Source organism: Piliocolobus tephrosceles, chromosome 21 (assembly GCF_002776525.5).
Source record: "Piliocolobus tephrosceles isolate RC106 chromosome 21, ASM277652v3, whole genome shotgun sequence".
NCBI classification, from domain to species: Eukaryota; Metazoa; Chordata; class Mammalia; order Primates; family Cercopithecidae; genus Piliocolobus; species Piliocolobus tephrosceles.
The window spans coordinates 15,275,495-15,295,332 of NC_045454.1; the positions used below are offsets into that span (position 1 = coordinate 15,275,495).

General features: G+C 46.5%; 1 protein-coding gene and 1 pseudogene across 7 annotated transcripts in view; both read left to right on the top strand.

Moving 5' to 3' along the window:
* Window positions 1-8,481, top strand: part of LOC111554101 — a 30,709-nt pseudogene extending 22,228 nt beyond the window's left edge.
* A 2,747-nt stretch (window positions 8,482-11,228) lies between these two features.
* Window positions 11,229-19,838, top strand: part of LOC111553992 (carcinoembryonic antigen-related cell adhesion molecule 1) — a 22,224-nt gene continuing 13,614 nt past the window's right edge. For all 7 annotated transcript variants that reach the window (XR_003306737.1, XR_003306739.1, XR_003306740.1 and 4 more), the window contains exons 1-4: window positions 11,229-11,426; window positions 12,305-12,664; window positions 17,873-18,151; window positions 18,553-18,807. Coding sequence is in view for 3 of the 7 variants with exons in the window: in XM_023229215.2 (XP_023084983.2) it covers window positions 11,336-11,426; window positions 12,305-12,664; window positions 17,873-18,151; window positions 18,553-18,807 (985 nt within the window). In the remaining 4 variants the exon portion in view is untranslated. The remainder of the gene's footprint in view (window positions 11,427-12,304; window positions 12,665-17,872; window positions 18,152-18,552; window positions 18,808-19,838) is intronic.

A 19,838-nucleotide genomic window follows, 5' to 3' on the forward strand; every position in this document is an offset into this window, starting at 1 on the left:
TTGAGAAAAATAGAGGAAAAAGTAAAGGGGACTTTGTCTTGTGCCTCAGGTACCAGCTCAGCCACAGTGGGGTAGAGTAACAAGCAGTCTCTTGGGGTCCCCAAGTCCAGGCCTATGTTCTTGGAGAGCATTTCTGGACCTTCCCTGGGCCAGAGTGGAGCCCACTGCCCTGAAGAGTGAGTCCCAGGTCTGGCAGCATTCACCACAAGCTGATGGAAGAGCCCCTGGGCTTTAAGTGAACATCAGCAGAGGATGGGTGGAATCCCCTGTGGAACAGTGGTGGTGGTGGAAAAAGGGGAAGGAAGAGCAGGAAGGACTTTGCATTGTTTGAGTGCCAGCTTAGCCACAGTTGTTGGTTTGTTTGTTTGTTTGTTTGTTTGTTGCGATGGAATCTCATTCTTGCCGCCCAGGCTGGAGTGCAATGGCATGATCTCTGATCACTGCAACCTCTGCCTTCCGGTTTCAAGTGATTCTCCTACCTCAGCTTCCCGAGTAGCTGGGATTACAGGCACCCACAACAATGCCTGGCTAATCAGCCACAGTTTTTGACTCCAATCCCTGGCTCCCAGACAGCATTTCTAGACACATCTGAGGCTTGGGAGAACTCACCACCCTGAAGGGAAGGGCCTTGGGCAAGACCCAGTGCAGTGCTTAGGTCTGGCCCAGCACAGTGCCAGTGGTGGTGGCCACACTGGCATCACCACACTCCCAGTTCCAGCTGGCTCTGCACAAACAGAAAGATTCCATTTGTTTGAGACAAATTAAGGGAAAAGAACAAGAGTCTCTACCTGGTAATCCAGAGAATTCTTTCAGATCTTATCCAAGATCACCAAGGCAGTACCTATTTAAGTCTGCAAAAACCACAGCATTCTTGGGCTTGGGACCCAAGTGCCTTCAAATACCTGGAAAGCTTTCCCAAGAATGACAGGCATAAACAAGCCCAGACTACGACATGAAGACTACAATAAATACCTAACTTTTCAGTGACCAGACACCAACAAACACCTATAAGCATCAACACCATCCATGAAAACATGACCTCACTAAACAAGCTAAATAAGACACCAGAAACCAATCCTGGAGCAACAGAAATTTGTGACCTTTCAGACAGAGAATTCAAAATAATTGTTTTGAGGAAACTCTAAGAAATTCAAGACAACACAGAGAAGAAATTCAGAATCCTATCAGATAAATTTAACAAACAGGCTGGGCAGAGTGGCTCGTGCCTGTAATCCTAACACTTTGGGAGACAGAGGCCAGAGGATCACTTCAACTCAGGAGTTTGAGACCAGCCCGGGCAATAGAGTGAGACCCTGTCTCTATAAAATAAAATTAAAATGTTAACAAAGAGATTAAAATAATTAAAAAGACTCAAGCAGAAATTCTAGAGTTGAAAAAATGCAACTGACATGTTGAAGAATGCAAGAGTCTCTTAATAGCAGAATTGATCAAGCAGAAGAAAGAATTCATGAGCTTGAAGACAGGCTATTTGAAAACACAGAGGAGATTAAAAAAATGAAGCATATCTATAAGATCTAGAAAACAGGCTCAAAAGGGCAAATCTAAGAGTTATTGGCCTTAGGCCAGATGCAGTGGCTCACACCTGTAATCCCAGCACTTTGGGAGGCCAAGGCAGGCGGATCACAAGGTCAGGAGATCGAGACCATCCTGGCTAACATGGTGAAACCCCGTCTCTACTAAAAATACAAAAGAATTAGCCAGGCGTATGGCGGGAGCCTGTAGTCCCAGCTACTCAGGAGGCTAAGGCAGGAGAATGGTGTGAACCCAGGAGGCAGAGCTTGCAGTCAGCCAAGATTGTGCCACTGCACTCCAACCTGGGTGACAGAGCAAGACTCTGTCTCCAGAAAAAAAAAAAAAAAAGGTATTGACCTTAAAGAGGAGATGGAGAAAAAGATAGGCACATAAAGTTTATTCAAAGGAATAATATAAGAGAACTTCCCAACCCTAGAGAAAGATATCAACATTCAAATACAAGAAGGTTATAGAACACCAAGCAGATTTAACACAAAGAAGACTACCTCAAGGCATTTAATAATCAAACTCCCTAAGATCAAAGGATTCTAAAAGCAGCAAGAGAAAAGAAACAACATACAATGGAGCTCCAATACATCTGGCAGCAGACTTTTCAGTGGAAACCTTACAGGCCAGGAGAGAGTGTATGGCATATTTAAAGTGCTGAAGGGAAAAACCTTTTACCCTAGAATAGTATAGCAGGCAAAAATATCCTTCAAACATGAAGGAGAAATAAAGACCTTCCCAGACAAACAAAAGCTGAGGGATTTCATCAACACCAGACCTGTCCTATGAGAATTGCTAAAGGGAGTTCTTTAATCTGAAAGAAAAGGATGTTAATGATGAAGAAGAAATCACCAAAAGGTACAAAACGCACTGGTAATAGTTAAGCACACAGAATAGTATAACACTGTAATTGTGGTGTATAAACTTCTCTTATGCAGAAAGACTAAATGATGAACCAATCAAAAATCACAACTACATTAACTTTTCAAGACACAGTACAATAAGACACAAAGAGAAACAACAAAACATTAAAAAGTGGGGTGACAAAGTTGAAGTGTAGAGTCTTTATTAGTTTTCTTTTTGCATGTTTGTTTATGCAATCACTGTTAAGTTGTTGTCAATCTAAAATAATGGTTTTAAGATAGTATATGCAAGCCTCATAGTAACCACAAATCAAAAACCATACAACAGACACACAAAAAATAAAAAGCTAGAAATTAAAGCATACCACCAGAGAAAATCACCTTCACTAAAAGGAAGACAGGAAGGAAGGAAAGAGGAAAGAGAAGACTGCAATAAATAAAAACAGAAAAACAAATAACAAAATGGCAGGAGTAAGTCCCTACTCATCAATAATAACATTGAATGTAAATGGACTAAATTCTCCAAAAAAAGACATAGAGTGGCTGAATGGCTGAAAAATAAGACACAATGATCTGTTGTCTACAAGAAACACAGTTCACCCTTAAAGATACATATAGACTGAAATCAAAGGGTTGGAAAAAGATATTCCATGCCAACAGAAACCAAAAAAAGAGTAGGAGTAGCTATACTTATATCAGACAAAATAGATTTTAAGACAAAAACTGTTAGAAGGGACAAAGGAGGTCATTGTACAATGATAAAAGGGTTAATTCAGCAAGAGGATATAACAATTATAAACATATATGCACCCAAAACTGCAGTACCCAAATATATAAATCAAATATTAGAGAGGTAGACCCCAATACCATAATAGCTGGAGACTTCAACACCCCACTTTCAGCATTAGACAGATCTCCCAGACAGAAAATCAACAAAGAAACATCAGACTTAATCTGAACTATACAACAAATGGACCTAATAGATATTTACAGAACACTGCATCCAATGGCTGCAAAATACACATTCTTCTCCTCAGTACATGGATCATTCTCAAAAATAGGCTATATATTAGGTCACAAAACAAGTCTTAAAACATTCAAAAAATTGAAATAATATCAAGCATCTTCCCTGACTACAATGGAATAAAACTATAAATCAATAACAAGAGGTATTTTGGAAACTATACAAACACATGGAAATTAAACAATAAGGCCGGGCGCGGTGGCTCAAGCCTGTAATCCCAGCACTTTGGGAGGCCGAGACGGGCGGATCACGAGGTCAGGAGATCGAGACCATCCTGGCTAACAGGGTGAAACCCCGTCTTTACTAAAAAATACACAAAAACTAGCCAGGCGAGGTGGCGGGCGCCTGTAGTCCCAGCTACTCGGGAGGCTGAGGCAGGAGAATGGCGGGAGGCGGAGCTTGCAGTGAGCTGAGATCACGCCACTGCACTCCAGCCTGGGCGACAGAGCGAGACTCCGTCTCAAAAAAAAAAAAAAAAAAAAAAAAGGAAGTTAAACAATATGCTCCTAAATGGCCAGTGGGTCAACAAAGAAATTAAGAAGAAAATTGGAAAATTTCTCAAAACAAATGATAATGAAAACACAACATACAAAACCTGTGGGATACAATGAAAGCAGTACCAAGGGGGAAATTTATAGCTCTAAGTGCCTATATCCAAAAAAGAAAGAGAAGAACTTCAAATAAATAACCTAAAACCTAATGATGCATCTTAAAGAACTAGAAATGCTAATAACCAGAATATATAAGGAGCACAAACAACTCTATGGAAAAAAATCTAATAATCCAATTAAAAGAAGGGCAAAATATCTGAATAGACTTTCTCAAAAGAAGACATATGAATAACAGACAGGCATATGAAAAGGTGCTCAACATCACTGATCATCAGAGAAACACAAATCAAAACTACAATGAGATATTATCTTGCCCCAGTTAAAATGGTTTTTATTCAAAAGACAGGCAATAACAAATGCTAGCAAGGATATAGAGTAAAGGGAACTCTTGTACACTGTTGGTGGGAATGTAAATTAGTACAACCACTATGAAGAACAGTTTGGAGATTCCTCAAAAAACTAAAAATAGAACTACCATACAATCCAGCAATCCTACTGCTGGGTATATACCCAAAAGAAAATCAGTATATCAAAGAGATATCTGCACTCCCACGTTTGTTGCAGAGCTGTTCACAACAGCCAAGATTTGGAAGTAACCTAAGTGTCCATCAGCAGATGAATGAATGAAGAAAAGGTGGTACCTATACACAATAGAGTATTATTCAGTCATAATAAAAAAAAGAATGAGATTCTGTCATTTGCAACAATATGGATGGAACTAAGGGTCATCATGTTAAGTGAAATAAACCAGGCACAGGAAGACAAACATCACATGTTCTCACTTATTTGTGGGATCTAAAAATCAAAACAATTGAACTCATGGAGATAAAGAAGAGAAGGATGGTTTCCAGAAACTAGGAAGGGCAGCGGCAGGATAGGGAGAGGTGGGGATGGTTAATGTTATAAAAAATATATATAGAAAGAATGAATAAGACCTACTATTCAATAGCACAAGGGGATTATAGTCAACAATAATTTAATTGCACATTTTAAAGTAACTAAAAGAATATAAGGCCGGGCGCGGTGGCTCAAGCCTGTAATCCCAGCACTTTGGGAGGCCGAGACGGGCGGATCACGAGGTCAGGAGATCGAGACCATCCTGGCTAACACAGTGAAACCCCGTCTCTACTAAAAATACAAAAAACTAGCCGGGCGAGGTGGCGGGCGCCTGTAGTCCCAGCTACTTAGGAGGCTGAGGCAGGAGAATGGCGTAAACCCGAGAGGCGGAGCTTGCAGTGAGCTGAGATCCGGCCACTGCACTCCAGCCCGGGCGACAGAGCAAGACTCCGTCTCAAAAAAAAAAAAAAAAAAAAGAATATAATTGGATGGTTTGTAACACAAAGGATAAATGCTTGAGGGGATGGATACTCAATTTTCGATGATGTGATTATTATACAGTGCATACCTGTACTAAAATGTTTCATGTATCCCATAAATATATATACCTATTATATACCCACAAAAATTAAAAATTAAAAAAAATAATTCCCCATTGCTCCCTGCCCCCAGATCTTGATAATCTCTAATCTACTTTCTGTCTCTGAATTTACCTATTCTTGATTTTTCATATAAATGGCATCATATACATATGTCACTTTGTTTCTGGCTTATTTCACTTAGCATAATGTTTCCAAGGTCCATCTATGTTGCAGCATATGGTCAGAGCTTCACTCCATTTTAAGGCTGATTGACATTCTCTTGTATGTATCACCGTATTTGTTTATCCATTCATGTGTTGATGGACACTTGGGTTGTTTCTACATTTTACCTATTGTGAATAATGCTGCAATGAATATTCGCATGCAAGTATCTGTTTGAGTCCGTTTTCAATTCTTTGGACATATACCTAACAATTAAATTGCTATTTCATATGATAATTCTATGTTTAGCTTTTTGAGGAACAGCCAAACCGTTTCCCACAGTGACTGTGCCATCTTATAATCCTGCCAGCAATGTATGAGCATTCCAGCTTCTCCACATAATGCCAACATATCTTATTTAACATTTTAAATGAATTGTAGCAATTGTTTTATGTGCGGTGTGGGGTCTTACTGTGGTTTTGATTTGCATTTCACTAGTGACTATTGATGCTAAGTATCTTTTCATGTGCTTATTGACTATTTGTGTATCATTTAGAGAAATGTCCATCGGAGTCCTTTGCCCATTTGTAATCAGGTTTTTGGGGTTTTGTTATTGCTGAGTTGTAGCAGTTCTTTATATTTTCTGGACATAAAACTTTATTCATATAATGGTCTGCAAATTTTTTCTCCCATTTAGTGGGTGATCTTTTCACCTTCTTGATAATGTCCTTTGATGTACAAATGGTTTTCATCTTGATAAAGTCCAGTTTATTTTTCCTTTTGTTGTTCATGTTTTTGTGTCATATCTAAAAAGTCCATTGCCACATCTGAGGTCATAAAGATTTATCCTTGTGTTTTCTTCTAAGAGTTTCTTATGGTTTTAGCTCTTATACTTAACTCATTAATCTGTTTTGAGTTAATTTTTGAATATGGTGAGAAATAGAGCTCCAAAATTTCATTTCTTTGCAGGTGGTTATCCAATTGTCCCAGCACCATTATTTGAAAAGATTCTTCTTCCCCTATTCAATTAACTTGGCACCTATATTAATTGAGGTCCTCAGAGAGAGACAACAGGATAGAGATACAATTGTAGACATAGAAATAGATGTAGATATACAAGGGGAATTTGTCAGAGGAATTGCCTCGTGTGAATACGGAGGCTGAGAAGTCCCATGATTAGCCAGTTGCATGCTGGAAAACCAGGAAAGCTGGCAGCATGGTTCAGTTCTGACCAAAGAAGCCATGGTGTACTCTGTCTGTGGCCGAAGGCCAAAGAATCTGGAGTTCTAATGCCCAAGGGCAAAAGGAAAAGGGCGTCCCAGCTCCAGGAGAGACAGAGAATTCACCATCCCTCTGCCTTTGTGCTCTATCCAGGCCCTCAACCAAGTGGATGGTGCCCACCCACAGTGAGTGAGGGCAGGTCTTCCTTACTGAGTTCACTGACTCCAATGCCAGTCTCTCCAGGAAACACCCTGACAGTCATACCCAGATACAAGGCTTTACCAGCTATGAGAGTGTCTCTTAATCCAGGCAAATTGACACCTAAAAAACCATAGCACCCTTGTCAAAGATCAAGTGACTGTAAATGTGAGGGTTTACATCCAGACTCTCAAGTCTAATCCACTGGTATAAGTGTATCTTTATGCCAGTTCCACATTCTTCAGATTACAGTAACTTTGTAGTAAATTTTCTTTTTTAAAAATATGTGCATATTCATATTTTGCTATTCTGATATATTGCACTGTGGTAAAGTCAAGGCCTTCAGTGCATTCGTCACTGGAGCAAGGCACACTGTACCCACCACATAGTAAGTTTTCAGATAAGGAAATGTGAGTCCTGGCCGGGCACGGTGGCTCACGCCTGAATCCCAGAATTTTGGGAGGCTGAGGCAGGTGGATCACCTGAGGTTGGGAGTTCAAGATCAGCCTGACCAACATGAAGAAACCCCGTCTCTACTAAAAATACAAAAACTTAGCTGGGTGTGGTGGCGCATGCCTATAATTCCAGCTACTCGGGGGGCTGAAGCAGGAGAATCACTTGAACCCAGGAGGCGGAGGTTGAGGTGACCCGAGATCGTGCCATTGTACTCCAGTCTCAAAAAAAAAAGACAGAGAAAGAAAGAGAAAGGTGAGTCCTCCAATTTTCTTTTTCAAGATTGTTTTAGCTATTCTATCTGTCTTTATTTTTGTTAATGTATTTCAATAGTTCTTACTGGGGACCATTCCCTGACCCGCTTCCAGGGGAATCTGACAATCTGGAGACCTTTTTAGGAACTTGAACTAAGTAGAAAAAAATCTTTTTTTTTTTTTTTTTTAGACTGAGTTTTGCTCTGGTCACGCAGGCTGGAATGCAATGGTGCAATCTTGGCTCACTGCAACCTCCGCCTCCTGGGTTCAAGCGATTCTCCTGCCTCAGCCTCCAGAGTAGCTGCGAGATTACAGGTGCCTGCCGCCATGCCCAGCTAATTTTTGTATTTTTAGTAGAGACGAGGTTTCACCATGTTGGCCAGGCTGGTCTTGAACTCCTAACCTCAGGTGATCCACCTGCTTCGGCCTCCCAAAGCGCTGGGATTACAGACATGAGCCACCGCACCCAGCCAATATCCTCATGTTATTTGCTGAGTTGCTTTGTTAAAGTGTGAGTTGCCTGCCATGAACGAATGAAGAGACATTTGAAGCACCTGCCGGCATGAGGATGCACACCACCTTCTCTCTCCCCCTGTCCTGTGCCCTCAGGCCCTCTTCACCCAGGCCCAGGTAGCCCCATCCAGTGGCCTCCACAAATGGATTCCTCCTCAAGCTGGCCCACAGGCCTTCCTTCCAGCAAGTGACTCGCCTGCAACCTCCTCCACACAACTGAGCTAGCGGTTCTCAGACCTTCTCTGAGGTCCCCCAGGAAGGGTGATGATCTCATGTAGGTTCACTCGCATTAGGTGACACATTCTCACAAACAAACTGGTCTGTGCGCTAAAGCACACAGCCGCAGCTCCTGAGGATATTTTGCCATTGCCAAGTGTTGTTTGTCATGAGATGAGAGGTAAGAAAACAACATTTCACATCATGATTTAGCTCTAAATGACTTTTTTAATTGTTATTTTAATTGACACCTAATCATTATACATATTTATGGGTCCATAGCGAAGTGATACATATAAGGTATAGCGATCAGGTCAGGGTGATTAGCATATTCATCATCTCAAACATTTAACATTTCTTTGTGTTGGGAACATTCAATATCCTCTTTCTAGCTACTTGGAACTATATATTATTGTTAACTATAGTCAGGCCGGTTGCGGTGGGTCACACCTATAATCTCAGCACTTTGGAAGGCCAAGACGGGAGGACTGCGTGAGCCCAGGAGTTCGAGACCAGCCTGACCAACATAATGAGATCAGTCTCTACAAAAAAATCAAAACACTTGGCTGGGCATGGTGGCTCATGCCTGTAATCCTAGCACTTTGGGAGGCCTAGGTGGGAGGATCACTTGAGCTCAGGAGTTCAAGGCCAGCCTTGGCAACATAGTGAGATCCTGTCTCTTTATTTAAAAAAAAAAAAAAAAAAAAAAATTGAAAAATAAAACAAAACATTAGCCAGGCGTGGTGGCGTGCACCTATAGTTCCAGCTACATGGGAGACTGAGGCAGGAGTATCACTTGATTGCAGGGGGTTGAAGCTGCAGTGTACTCCAGATCCTGTCTCAAAAAAAAAAAAAAAAACACTGTAGTCATCCTACAGTGGTATAGAACATTAGAACTTATTCCTCCTCCTATCTAGCTGTGTTTTTTTTCTTTTTTTTTTAAGACAAAGTCTCACTCTGTCGCCAGGCTGGAATGCAACAGCGCAATCTCGGCTCACTGCAACCTCTGCCTCCCAGGTTCAAATGATTCTCCTGCCTCAGCCTCCCAAGTAGCTGGGATTACAGGCGCCTGCGACCACGCCTGGCTAATTTTTTGTATTTTTAGTACAAACGGGGTTTCACCATGTTGGCCAGGATGGTCTCTATCTCTTGACCTCATGATCCACCTGCCTCGGCCTCCCAAAGTTCTGGGATTACAGGCATGAGGCACTGTGCCCGGCCTATCTAGCTGTAATTTTATATCCTTTAATACATCTTTCCCTGTCCCTCCCTTCCTCTACCCTTCCCAGCCTCTGGTATCCTCTGTTCTACCTTTTCCTTCCATGAGATCAACTGGTTTTAGGTTCCATATATTAGTAAGAACATGTGGTGTTTAACTTTCTGTTCCTAGCCCAGTTCCATTCATGTTGCCACACGTGACAAGATTTCATTCTCAAGCCCCCAGAGACACCTCACTAGGCCTTTGTTTTTTTGTTTGGTTTTGTTTTGTTTTTGTTTTTGTTTTTCAAACCTCGGGGACAGATGGCTCCTTCTGAGGCAGCCCATTCCCCTGGTGGACAGTTCTCTCGAATCTTGACAGAAGTCCTCTGGACAACTCATATCCTCTCCCTGGGCTCATCCTGCACTGCATGGACCTGGGCAGCCTGGGGACCCTGAATGAACAGGACCTGGGGTGAGTTGACCTTGAAGCCTGGAGGTCAGAGCCCACGTCTGCCCACAGGTCAGGGCCAGCTCACATCATGTGGACCCTGGTCAGCCTCCCTGGGGTGGCCCTTGACAAGGCTGCAGGTCTCATCTTGCCCTCCAGGGGGAGACATTGCACACAGACAAAACTCAGGAAACAGATTCCCCTGGTCATGAGCCAGGCTTTGCTAAGGAGGTGAAGGTAGAGCCCACTTTCCATCCCTTGCTCCAAAACACCCTTCCTGGCCCTCCCATGTACCTGTTCTGTCCCTTCCTGGGTCCTCTGAGGACCCTGTTCTGTGAGGGGTCCCTGTGCATCTCCCCATTCCCTCCTAGTACCACCCGTGGGGAAGGTGCGGTGACCACAAGACAACCAGCCTCGCAGAGGACAGAGACTACCCAGGATGGTCAGGGAGAACATGGACAGACCCTGAGCCTCAGCTCAGCCAACAGACACGGAGAGGGAGGGTCCCCTTGAAGCCTTCCCCAAGGACAGTAGAGCCCAGAGCCACCCAGAGTCATCACAGTCCTCTCTTCGCAGGACCCACAGGACACCTTCCCCTCCATATCCAGGAGCTGCAGCTCCACCTGAGACCCCTGGGCCTGGGTCTCTGTCCCTGGGTCAGAGGCCAGGCTGGTGACACTAGAGACAGAAGGCTGGTCCCTCCCCAGTCATACCCCAGTGAGCCCCTTTCCATCCCCCAGAGCCACCTCTGTCACCTTCCTGCTGGGTGTCTTCCTACCTTCCCAGAGCACTGGAGAGCATGGGGAGACCTGGAAGTTCACTGTGTCGCAAAGAAAATAATTACCACATTTGGATATGCCAGGGTTTTCTGTGTGCTACTGACAGACCCATAGCCAGGACACAATAGAGGTCAGTGCTGGAGAGGGGGGATCCTCCTCCCTTGATGAAGACAGAGGTCCCGTCAGCCTTGATTCTCAAAGTGTGGTCTGGGAAACCAAAATGTAGACAGAAAGGAAAGAGAAAGTAAGGACAAAGGGGCAGGAACGAGAGGAGAAGAAACAGAGCCTCCTGGGCAAACCCCGCCCCAGCACACATCATCAGACAAAGGTCCGGGCCCCAGGGAGGAGGCTCAGCAGAGAGGGTAGAAAACAGCAGAGCTGACAGTCACAGCAGCCCTGCACGAAGCGTTCCTGGAGCCCAAGCTCTCCTCCACAGATGAAGACAGGGCCAGTAGCAGACACCATGGGGCACCTCTCAACCCCACTTCACAGAGTGCGTGTCCCCTGGCAGGGGCTTCTGCTCACAGGTGAGGGGAGGACTCCCTGGGAAGGGGCGGAAGGAGGGTGCACAGAGAATGGCTAGGGTCCTCTGGGGAGGATGGGGCTCTATGAGGGGAGAGAGGGCTTCTCTTGGAGCCAAATAGAAGAGAGGCCATGAAAGAGGGATAGAGATCATAAAAGGAAAGTCTCAGTGATCTGAAACTGTTAGTGAAGAAACGATCTCCCATTTTTTACCTTTTCCAAGTGAATCATCAATGAACAATAAATTTCAAAAACTAATGACAATAATCACAATTTAAGTCAGCGTGACAATTAAGGAAAACATTTTAAAAGGGGCATTAAACAGAGCCCTGAGCCACCAACCTCAGATATTGGCAAATAAACCCCAGGACGTGAAAGGCCCTGGGAATGCTCAGGAGCTCATCCACAGGAGTCTGCAGCCTGTCCCAGGCACTGGGGTGCAGCCAACATCACAGAAATCCCTGCCGTCACAGAGCTCACGCTCTCATGAGTGGGGAAGACAGACACGCAAAGAGATCTAGAATGTGAGGCCAGGGGTAGACAAGAGCCCTGGAGGGAACAGAGCACAAAAAGGTCAGAAAGAGAAGACCCAGGGTCTCTAGGGGAGATGTCAGGGAAAGGATCTCCCAAGAACACCCTGATGTAAGCAGGATCTGAGGGCAGTGGGGAGGGAGCCATGCAGATCCCTGGGGAAGAGCATTCCAGGGAAATGACAAGGTCAGAGGCACTAAGGGAATGGGAGTCACACTGCTGTCCTTGACCCAGTAGGACACACACACTCCAAAGTGGAGGGGTGAAGAGACCTGCTCAGGACCCAGGGCCCCGTTTTTCCACCCTAATGCATAGATCCCAATATTGACCGATGCTCTCTCCTCTCTCCTAGCCTCACTTCTAACCTTCTGGAACCCGCCCACCACTGCCCAGCTCACTATTGAATCCAGGCCGTTCAATGTCACAGAGGGGAAGGAGGTTCTTCTACTTGCCCACAATCTGCCCCAGAATACTTTAGGCTTCAGCTGGTACAAAGGGGAAAGAGTAGATGCCAAACGTCTAATTGTAGCATATGTAATGGAAACTCAACGAACTACCCCAGGGCCCGCACACAGCGGTCGAGAGACAGTATACTCCAATGTATCCCTGCTGATCCAGAACGTCACCCAGAATGACACAGGATCCTACACCATACAAGTCATAAAGGAAGATTTTGTGAATGAAGAAGCAACTGGCCAGTTCCGGGTATATCGTGAGTGATTCCCCATGACCTCTGGGTGATAGGGGGTTAGTTCTACTTCACATACACGGGATTGTCAGGCCTGGTTTGTGCCTGCATCCCCCTCTGCATTACACCCCACGTTAAGGTTTGAGCATTTAGTGCAGGACACACACTAAGGGATAGACACCAAAATATCAAATTTCTTACTCAGGAGTCCTGATTCTGCAGACACTTGCTTCAGAGGAAGGACAGTCTGATGTGAGTAACTTATCGAGGGGAGCCCCCTGGGACCCTCCTGGTGAACATGTCCCTAAGAAAGACCCAGTAGGACTCAGTCAGGGTCTGAGCTGAGGGGCCTTCTGGGATCCTCACAGATAAGCTCAGCCCTGGGAATCCTCTGCTCCAAAACACTATCCCAAGGTTCTCGACTCCTGGTGACCCTGAGAAGCCTGGGCTAGTGCTAGATTGTGGCCTCCTGGGCCGGGCTGACTGGGAACAAGAATTTGAGTTATCCAAGGGCTGTGGCTCCTGGAGCTGGTAACCAGCCAGGGTTCAGGCATTAGAGCCTCAATTGGGCAAGGACAGAGCCTCATCCTTCACCTTAGTCTTGGCCTGGAGAGGACAGATGCACAAGCTCCCCAGGCCATCAGCCAACTGCCCTGGGGGCTTAGGAGATGCCATAGGAAGTGCAGCATCCCCAGGAGGAGGAACAGAGGAGACAGGATGCTCCTGAAAGCTCCTTGTCCACCAGGGATCAGGCTGAGAGGCACTCTCACAGAATCCAACAATAATAGATGCTGTGGCCAGGCGCAGTGGCTCACGCCTGTAATCCCAGCACTTTGGGAGGCCGAGGCGGACAGACTATGAGGTCAGGAGTTCAAGACCAGCCTGACCAACATAGTGAAACCCCATCTCTACTAAAAATACAAAAAAAATTAGCCGGGCGTGGTGGCGCGTGCCTGTAATCCCAGCTACTCAGGAGGGTGAGGCAGAAGAATCACTTGAACCTGGGAGGCGGAGGTTGCAGTGAGCTGAGATCACACCACTGCACCCTAGCCTGGGTGACAGATCGAGACTCTGTCTCAAAAAAAAAAAAAAAAAAAAAGATTGTTTATTTGGGCAGCTCCCCTATGCCGAGCTGAGGTCAAATAATTACAAATATTTTAACGTTAATTCACAGACACAAGACAAGCCAAAACCTTTAACCATTTATACTGTTTTTCTGAGGTCTGAGGGGAAACTGAGCCACATGGCAATAAATACAGTCACTATATCAAGGTCACACAGACCATAACTGGCAAATCAGTTACAGGAGATGTGTCTTCCACCACAGCCTCAACTTTTCCTCTACTCCAGGGGCCTTATTTGGCATCTGTGGACCCCAATACCAGAGATGGTTCAGTTCCTTTCTTCTTAGGCATCTGCAGCCCAGAGGAGAGATCCTGGTCTGGGGAGTGAGATCAAATGGAGAATTAACCAAGTTTTATTCTGGAACTTATTCAACAATTAGAGTCAGTGTCAGAAATGTTCAGGCCTGGGCCAGCCGTGGGGGCTCACACCTGTAATCCCAGCACTTTGGGATGCCAAGATGGGCAGATCACTTGAGGTCAGGAGTTCAAGACCAGCCTGGCCAACATGGTGAAACCCCATCTCTACTAAAAATACAAAAACATATTAGCCGGGCATGGTGGTGTGTAATCCCAGCTACTTGGGAGGCTAAGGTGCGAGAATCGCGTGAACCCAGGAGGCAGAGGTTGCAGTGAGCCAAGATCGTGCCACTGTGCTCCAGCCTGGGAGACAGAGCAAGACTCTATCTCTTTTTTTTTTTTTTTTTTTCTTTTGAGACGGAGTCTCGCTCTGTCACCCGGGCTGGAGTGTAGTGGCGCAACCTCAGCTCACTGCAGGTTCACACCATTCTCCTACCTCAACCTCCGGAGTAGCTGGGACTACAGACGCGGGCCACCGTGCCCGCCTAATATTTTTGTATTTTATTAGTAAAGTCAGGGTTTCACTGTGTTAGCCAGGATGGTCTGGATCTCCTGACCTCGTGATTCACCCACCTCAGCCTCCCAAAGTGCTGGGATTACAGGTGTCAGCCACCGTGCCCAGCCGAGACTCTATCTCAAAAAAAGAAAAAAAAAGTTCAGGCCTATCCCCTCAGACCCACACCTCTGCTCCCTGGACTTGAAATCCTGTGTTTCCTGATGTGTTGGTGTCACTCCCACAGGAGGATAAAGGAAAGGACTTTGCTTTCTCTCCCCACTCACACTTTGTACCAGCCAGGGCCCAACAAGAAACACACACTCGCTCAGTAGTTCTCTTATGAATGAATGAATGATTGAATGATCCATAACCTCTTTAGAGATTAGATCTGGTTGCAGAATCCTGGGAGGTTCTTGCCATGCCAGCTCCCCATCCTTCCAGGGACTGAGACCCATGTTCCATCCCCTGACTGTCTGCCCCTAAAGCCACCCCAAGTACCACATTTCATGTGACTCTCTGGGGCTGCTCGGCTGTGGGAAGGTTTTCAGCGCTCCCTGGACTTGGTTCTGGGACACCAAAGGCTCCTGGTTGCTGGGGTCTCTGAGGTCACTGTAGCCCCCACTGCTCACTATCATGGGCATCTCTGACTCTCTCTCTGCTCCTCCATGTCCTCATTTTCTTCTCCTTTTATCCCAGCTGAACTGCACAGTTTCCTCCACCCTTAGGCCTTTCCAGACACTCCCTCTTACAAGGCTGACTGTCCTATTCCCTTCCTGCTCACACTGTGGCCAGGCCCACCTCCTGGCAGTAGGAAAGGAGGTGGCAGTAGGAAAGGCACAGAAATCAACCCGGAGCAGCCGCCCCTGCCAGGTCCATCACAAGCCACTGTCCCCAGCTCACCAGGAGAACGAGCTTCCACTGTGTTCCCATCCAGGGCTCTTTCCCTCAATGAGGCCAACATGAGTCCCGGAACAGGCCACAGGACAGGGATGAGCGACTCCTCCGTGCACTCTCTACACTGACTCACCAGGGGATCAGAGGCAGAAGGACAAGTCTGCAGTCCCCAAAGCCCATGGGCTCATTTCACCCATTTGACTCCCAACTCCATCCCTGTCCTGCTGTGGGCTCACATCCTCTACTGGTTCCTGGGACCTTCCCCAGGTGGAGCTGTCCAGGCAGGTGCTGTCTGATGGGTTTGCTGCCCATTCCACATATATCTGTCTTCATGATGACACCACTGTCATAAGGTGGGATCTCTCGGACAGGGAGATGCATTAGCCACTAGTGTCTCACTTAAGACTCTGCCCAATTTGGATGAATTTGGTCAAACTCTAGTTGTGTTTCCTGAGGTTGAGAGAAAATGAAGAAAGTATTTCACATGACTGTTTTGGGTTCCTCTTCTTTTTACCTGAATTTCCACAGGAATTTGTAACATAGAACTCTTTCTAAATTTACTAACATAACATACATCACTTCTCCTCATACGGCATCGTTTCTCTCTTAATGCAATTGAGAACCCTCAGATATCCTTTCTGACAAGTTCTGTCTTCCTAACAGGACCCAGGAGTCCCTTCTACCCAGGGAGTCACTGATTTCAAACTGACTTCAGCATCTTTCTTTGATCATAACATGATCCTAACGGACTTCAGAGCTTGGTTTAAGAGTTTATCACGCTCTCTAGAGAAATATTCCTCTTAGTAGTTGGTGTTAGATCCAGAGTATTAATAACAATTTTCACAAATGGAATAATCTAACTTCTCAAATTTATATCCCAGATCTACCAAACACACACGGTCCATGAGGGTCAGATTTTCAGCAAGTTCATGCTCCTTCCATTCTACTAGTCAGTTATTCTGCATTTGCAAAAAACCCACATATTTCAGAAAAGATCCACAGTGCTGTCACTTGCCCTTTTCAGGGGGAGAAGGGACATTAAAAACTAAAGTCAAGGAACATAGTTATGCTGTTAAATCCAGGCAGCTCCTGCCTGTCACCCTCACTCTTTTCTAGATCATTCCTTGGACTCTGCTCTATCTTTAGGAGTCACTGGCTCAAGTCAGTCATCATTAAACACCTGGGAAAAACTGCCCCACCTTGTGGTTCCACTGCCTGACAACCAAGCTGACCTTCAGGCTTGCCCCTGGTGTTCCCTGTGTTATTTCTGCTGAAACGCAGAGTCCCAGGCCAGGCTGCACAGTATCCTCAGGGTTTAAGGACAATGGGAAGTCCCATCATTACCCATCTCTAGGATGTCCTTAGACAGGGAAGCTGCAGAGAAAACACACCTAGTGGGGCAAAGTAGGACTGTGAAGCTGGAAGGGAGCCAGCACCTGCACGTTCCAGGTGAGGACCCACAGGTGGGCCAGGCAGTCATCAGCCAGTCTGGGAAAGACCAGAAGTGGCGGGGGCTATGACTCCCAGTCCTGGGTCTGTCCACAACCCAACACTGCTGCTCAGTTCACACTTGAGAAAGTCTGTGCTTCTGTCACACAAAGCAGGCGGCCTCACGGTCTCTGAGCCCTCAGATCATTGTGCATCTATCTTGTGAAACTCACACTTGCCGTGGGCTTTTAAAGACTCAGGTTGGCTCAGAGGTGGGGAGATACCAACTCTGAAAAATGCCCGGCCAGAATCCCAGCACTTTGGGAGGCCGAGGCGGGCAGATCACGAGGTCAGGAGATCGAGACCATCCTGGCTAACAGTGAAACCCCCGTCTCTACCAAAAATACAAAAAATTAGCCGGGCATGGTGGCATGCACCTGTAGACCCAGTTACTCAGGAGGCTGAGGCAGGAGAATCACTTGAACCCGGGAAGAAGAGGTTGCAGTGAGCCGAGATCGTGCCACTGCACCCCAGCCTCAGCAGCAAAGCGAGACTCCGCCTCAAAAAAAAAAGAAAGAAAGAAAAATGCCCAGCCAGGCACAGTGGTTCACACTTGTAATCCCAGCACTTTGGGAGGCCGAGTCAGGCAGATTGCCAGAGCTCAGGAGTTCGAGACCAGCCTGGGCAACACGGTGAAAGCCCATCGGGCATGGTGGCATGTGCCCGTAATCCCAGTTACTTGGGAGGCTGAGGCAGGAGAATTACTTGAACCCAGGAGGTGGAGGTTGCGGTGAGCTGAGATCACGCCACTGCACTCCAGCCTAGGCAACAGAGCGAGGCTCCATCTCCATAAAAAAAAGAGAGAAAAGAAAAATGCCTGTGGAGGAATCAAAGGTGCCACACAGGGCAATCTTCTCTCTGTTATCTGTACAGCGGAGCTGCCCAAGCCCTACATCACCATCAACAACTCCAACCCCGTGGAGGACAAGGATGCTGTGACCTTAACCTGTGAACCTGAGACTCAAGACACAACCTATCTGTGGTGGGTAAACAATCAGAGCCTCACAGTCAGTTCCAGTCTGCAGCTCTCCAATGGCAACAGGATCCTCACTCTACTCAGTGTCATAAGGAATGACACAGGACCCTATGAGTGTGAAACACAGAACCCAGTGAGTGCCAACCGCAGTGACCCACTCACCTTGAATGTCATCTGTGAGTATTTTCTGTTCCTCTGTGGCCCAGGCCGCCAGCCCAAATCCACGCACCCAGAGGCTGGGCCTCTCAGTCCCTCTCAGGTCTAAGGACGCAGACCCTTAACTCTGGACACCCAGGCTGGCCATGACTTCCTGTCCCAAGCAAACCTGGGCAGTCCCAGCCTGGACCAAGAATAGGAGGGGAGGGGCTGCTCCTGTCCTGGGAGGCTCAGGGTCTGCAGCCTGTGATGGAAGAAACAGGTGAATGTCTCAGACCCAGACTCAGTGGACACAGCGGAGGTTTGGTTGGGACTCCAGGGTTGTGACTTGGTAGAGAGGAACACTGTGGCCCTTCTCCAGACCAGGAGCTTCCCCTTCCCTCTGATGACATCACCAGTGGCTTTATTTTCTTTGCTCCAGATGGCCCGGACACCCCCACCATTTCCCCTTCAGACACCTATTACCGTCCAGGGGCAAACCTCAACCTCTCCTGCTCTGCGGCCTCTAACCCACCTGCACAATATTCCTGGCTTATTAATGAAACATTCCAGCAAAATGCACAAGAGCTGTTTATCCCCAGCATCACTGTGAATAATAGTGGATCCTATACCTGCCACGCCAATAACTCAGTCACTGGCCACAACAGGACCACAATCAAGACAATCATAGTCTCTGGTAAGTAATCCCTGGGGCATCGACACTAAGCTCTGGGGTACAAGCTCTCTGGTTTTCAAATAGGAGCAGAGAAGAAATTTTCTTTTCCAGCCTGTATCCAACGGGCAAAACAAGTCCAAATTCTCCCCTGAACCCTCTCAATTCATCTCTGCCAACTCTCTTCCCTTTGTTTTTCTGATTTCTCACAGCTGAACTTAGGTCCAGCCTGGAATGTGGGGAGGGGGTTCTCTCAGTCCCAGAAAGCCCCATGTAGCAGGAGGGGCTTCACAGAGGGGGAAGCAGAAAGGATCCTCAAGGTCAAGTTGCTTCTGTCACTGACATGTCCCTCTCTGTAACTTCTTGGCCTTCTTTTACCTACTCCATGAGATATAAGGAATATGTGAGGTTTTAAAACAGGCTCACATTAGCTTTCCCTAAATGAGAGAAGGAAATGCTCTTCATCAGCAATGAGCGGCTCAGACTTTGCTCCCTGCTCTACTCCCAGCTTGCCCGGTGATTGGCTCTGCCCTGACTCCATGTGGGGTAGGACACAGGTGTGTGGGGAAGGTGGCCAGGTGGCCTGTCGTGAATCCAGCTAAATCAAAATGGCAGTCAATGGCTGGGTGTGGTGGCTCATGCCTGCAATCCCAGCACTTCGGAAGGCTGAGGTAGGAGGATCACCTGACATTAGGAGTTCGAGACCAGCCTGACCAACATGGCAAAACTCTGTCTCTACTAAAAATATAAAAAAAAAAAAATTGGCCAGGCGCGGTGGCTCAAGCCTGTAATCCCAGCACTTTGGGAGGCCGAGACGGGCGGATCACGAGGTCAGGAGATCGAGACCATCCTGGCTAACATGGTGAAACCTCGTCTCTACTAAAAATACAAAAACTAGCCGGGTGAGGTGGCAGGCGCCTGTAGTCCCAGCTACTCGGGAGGCTGAGGCAGGAGAATGGTGTAAAAATCCGGGAGGCGGAGCTTGCAGTGAGCTGAGATCAGGCCACTGCACTCCAGCCTGGGCGACGAGACTCTGCCTCAAAAAAAAAAAAAAA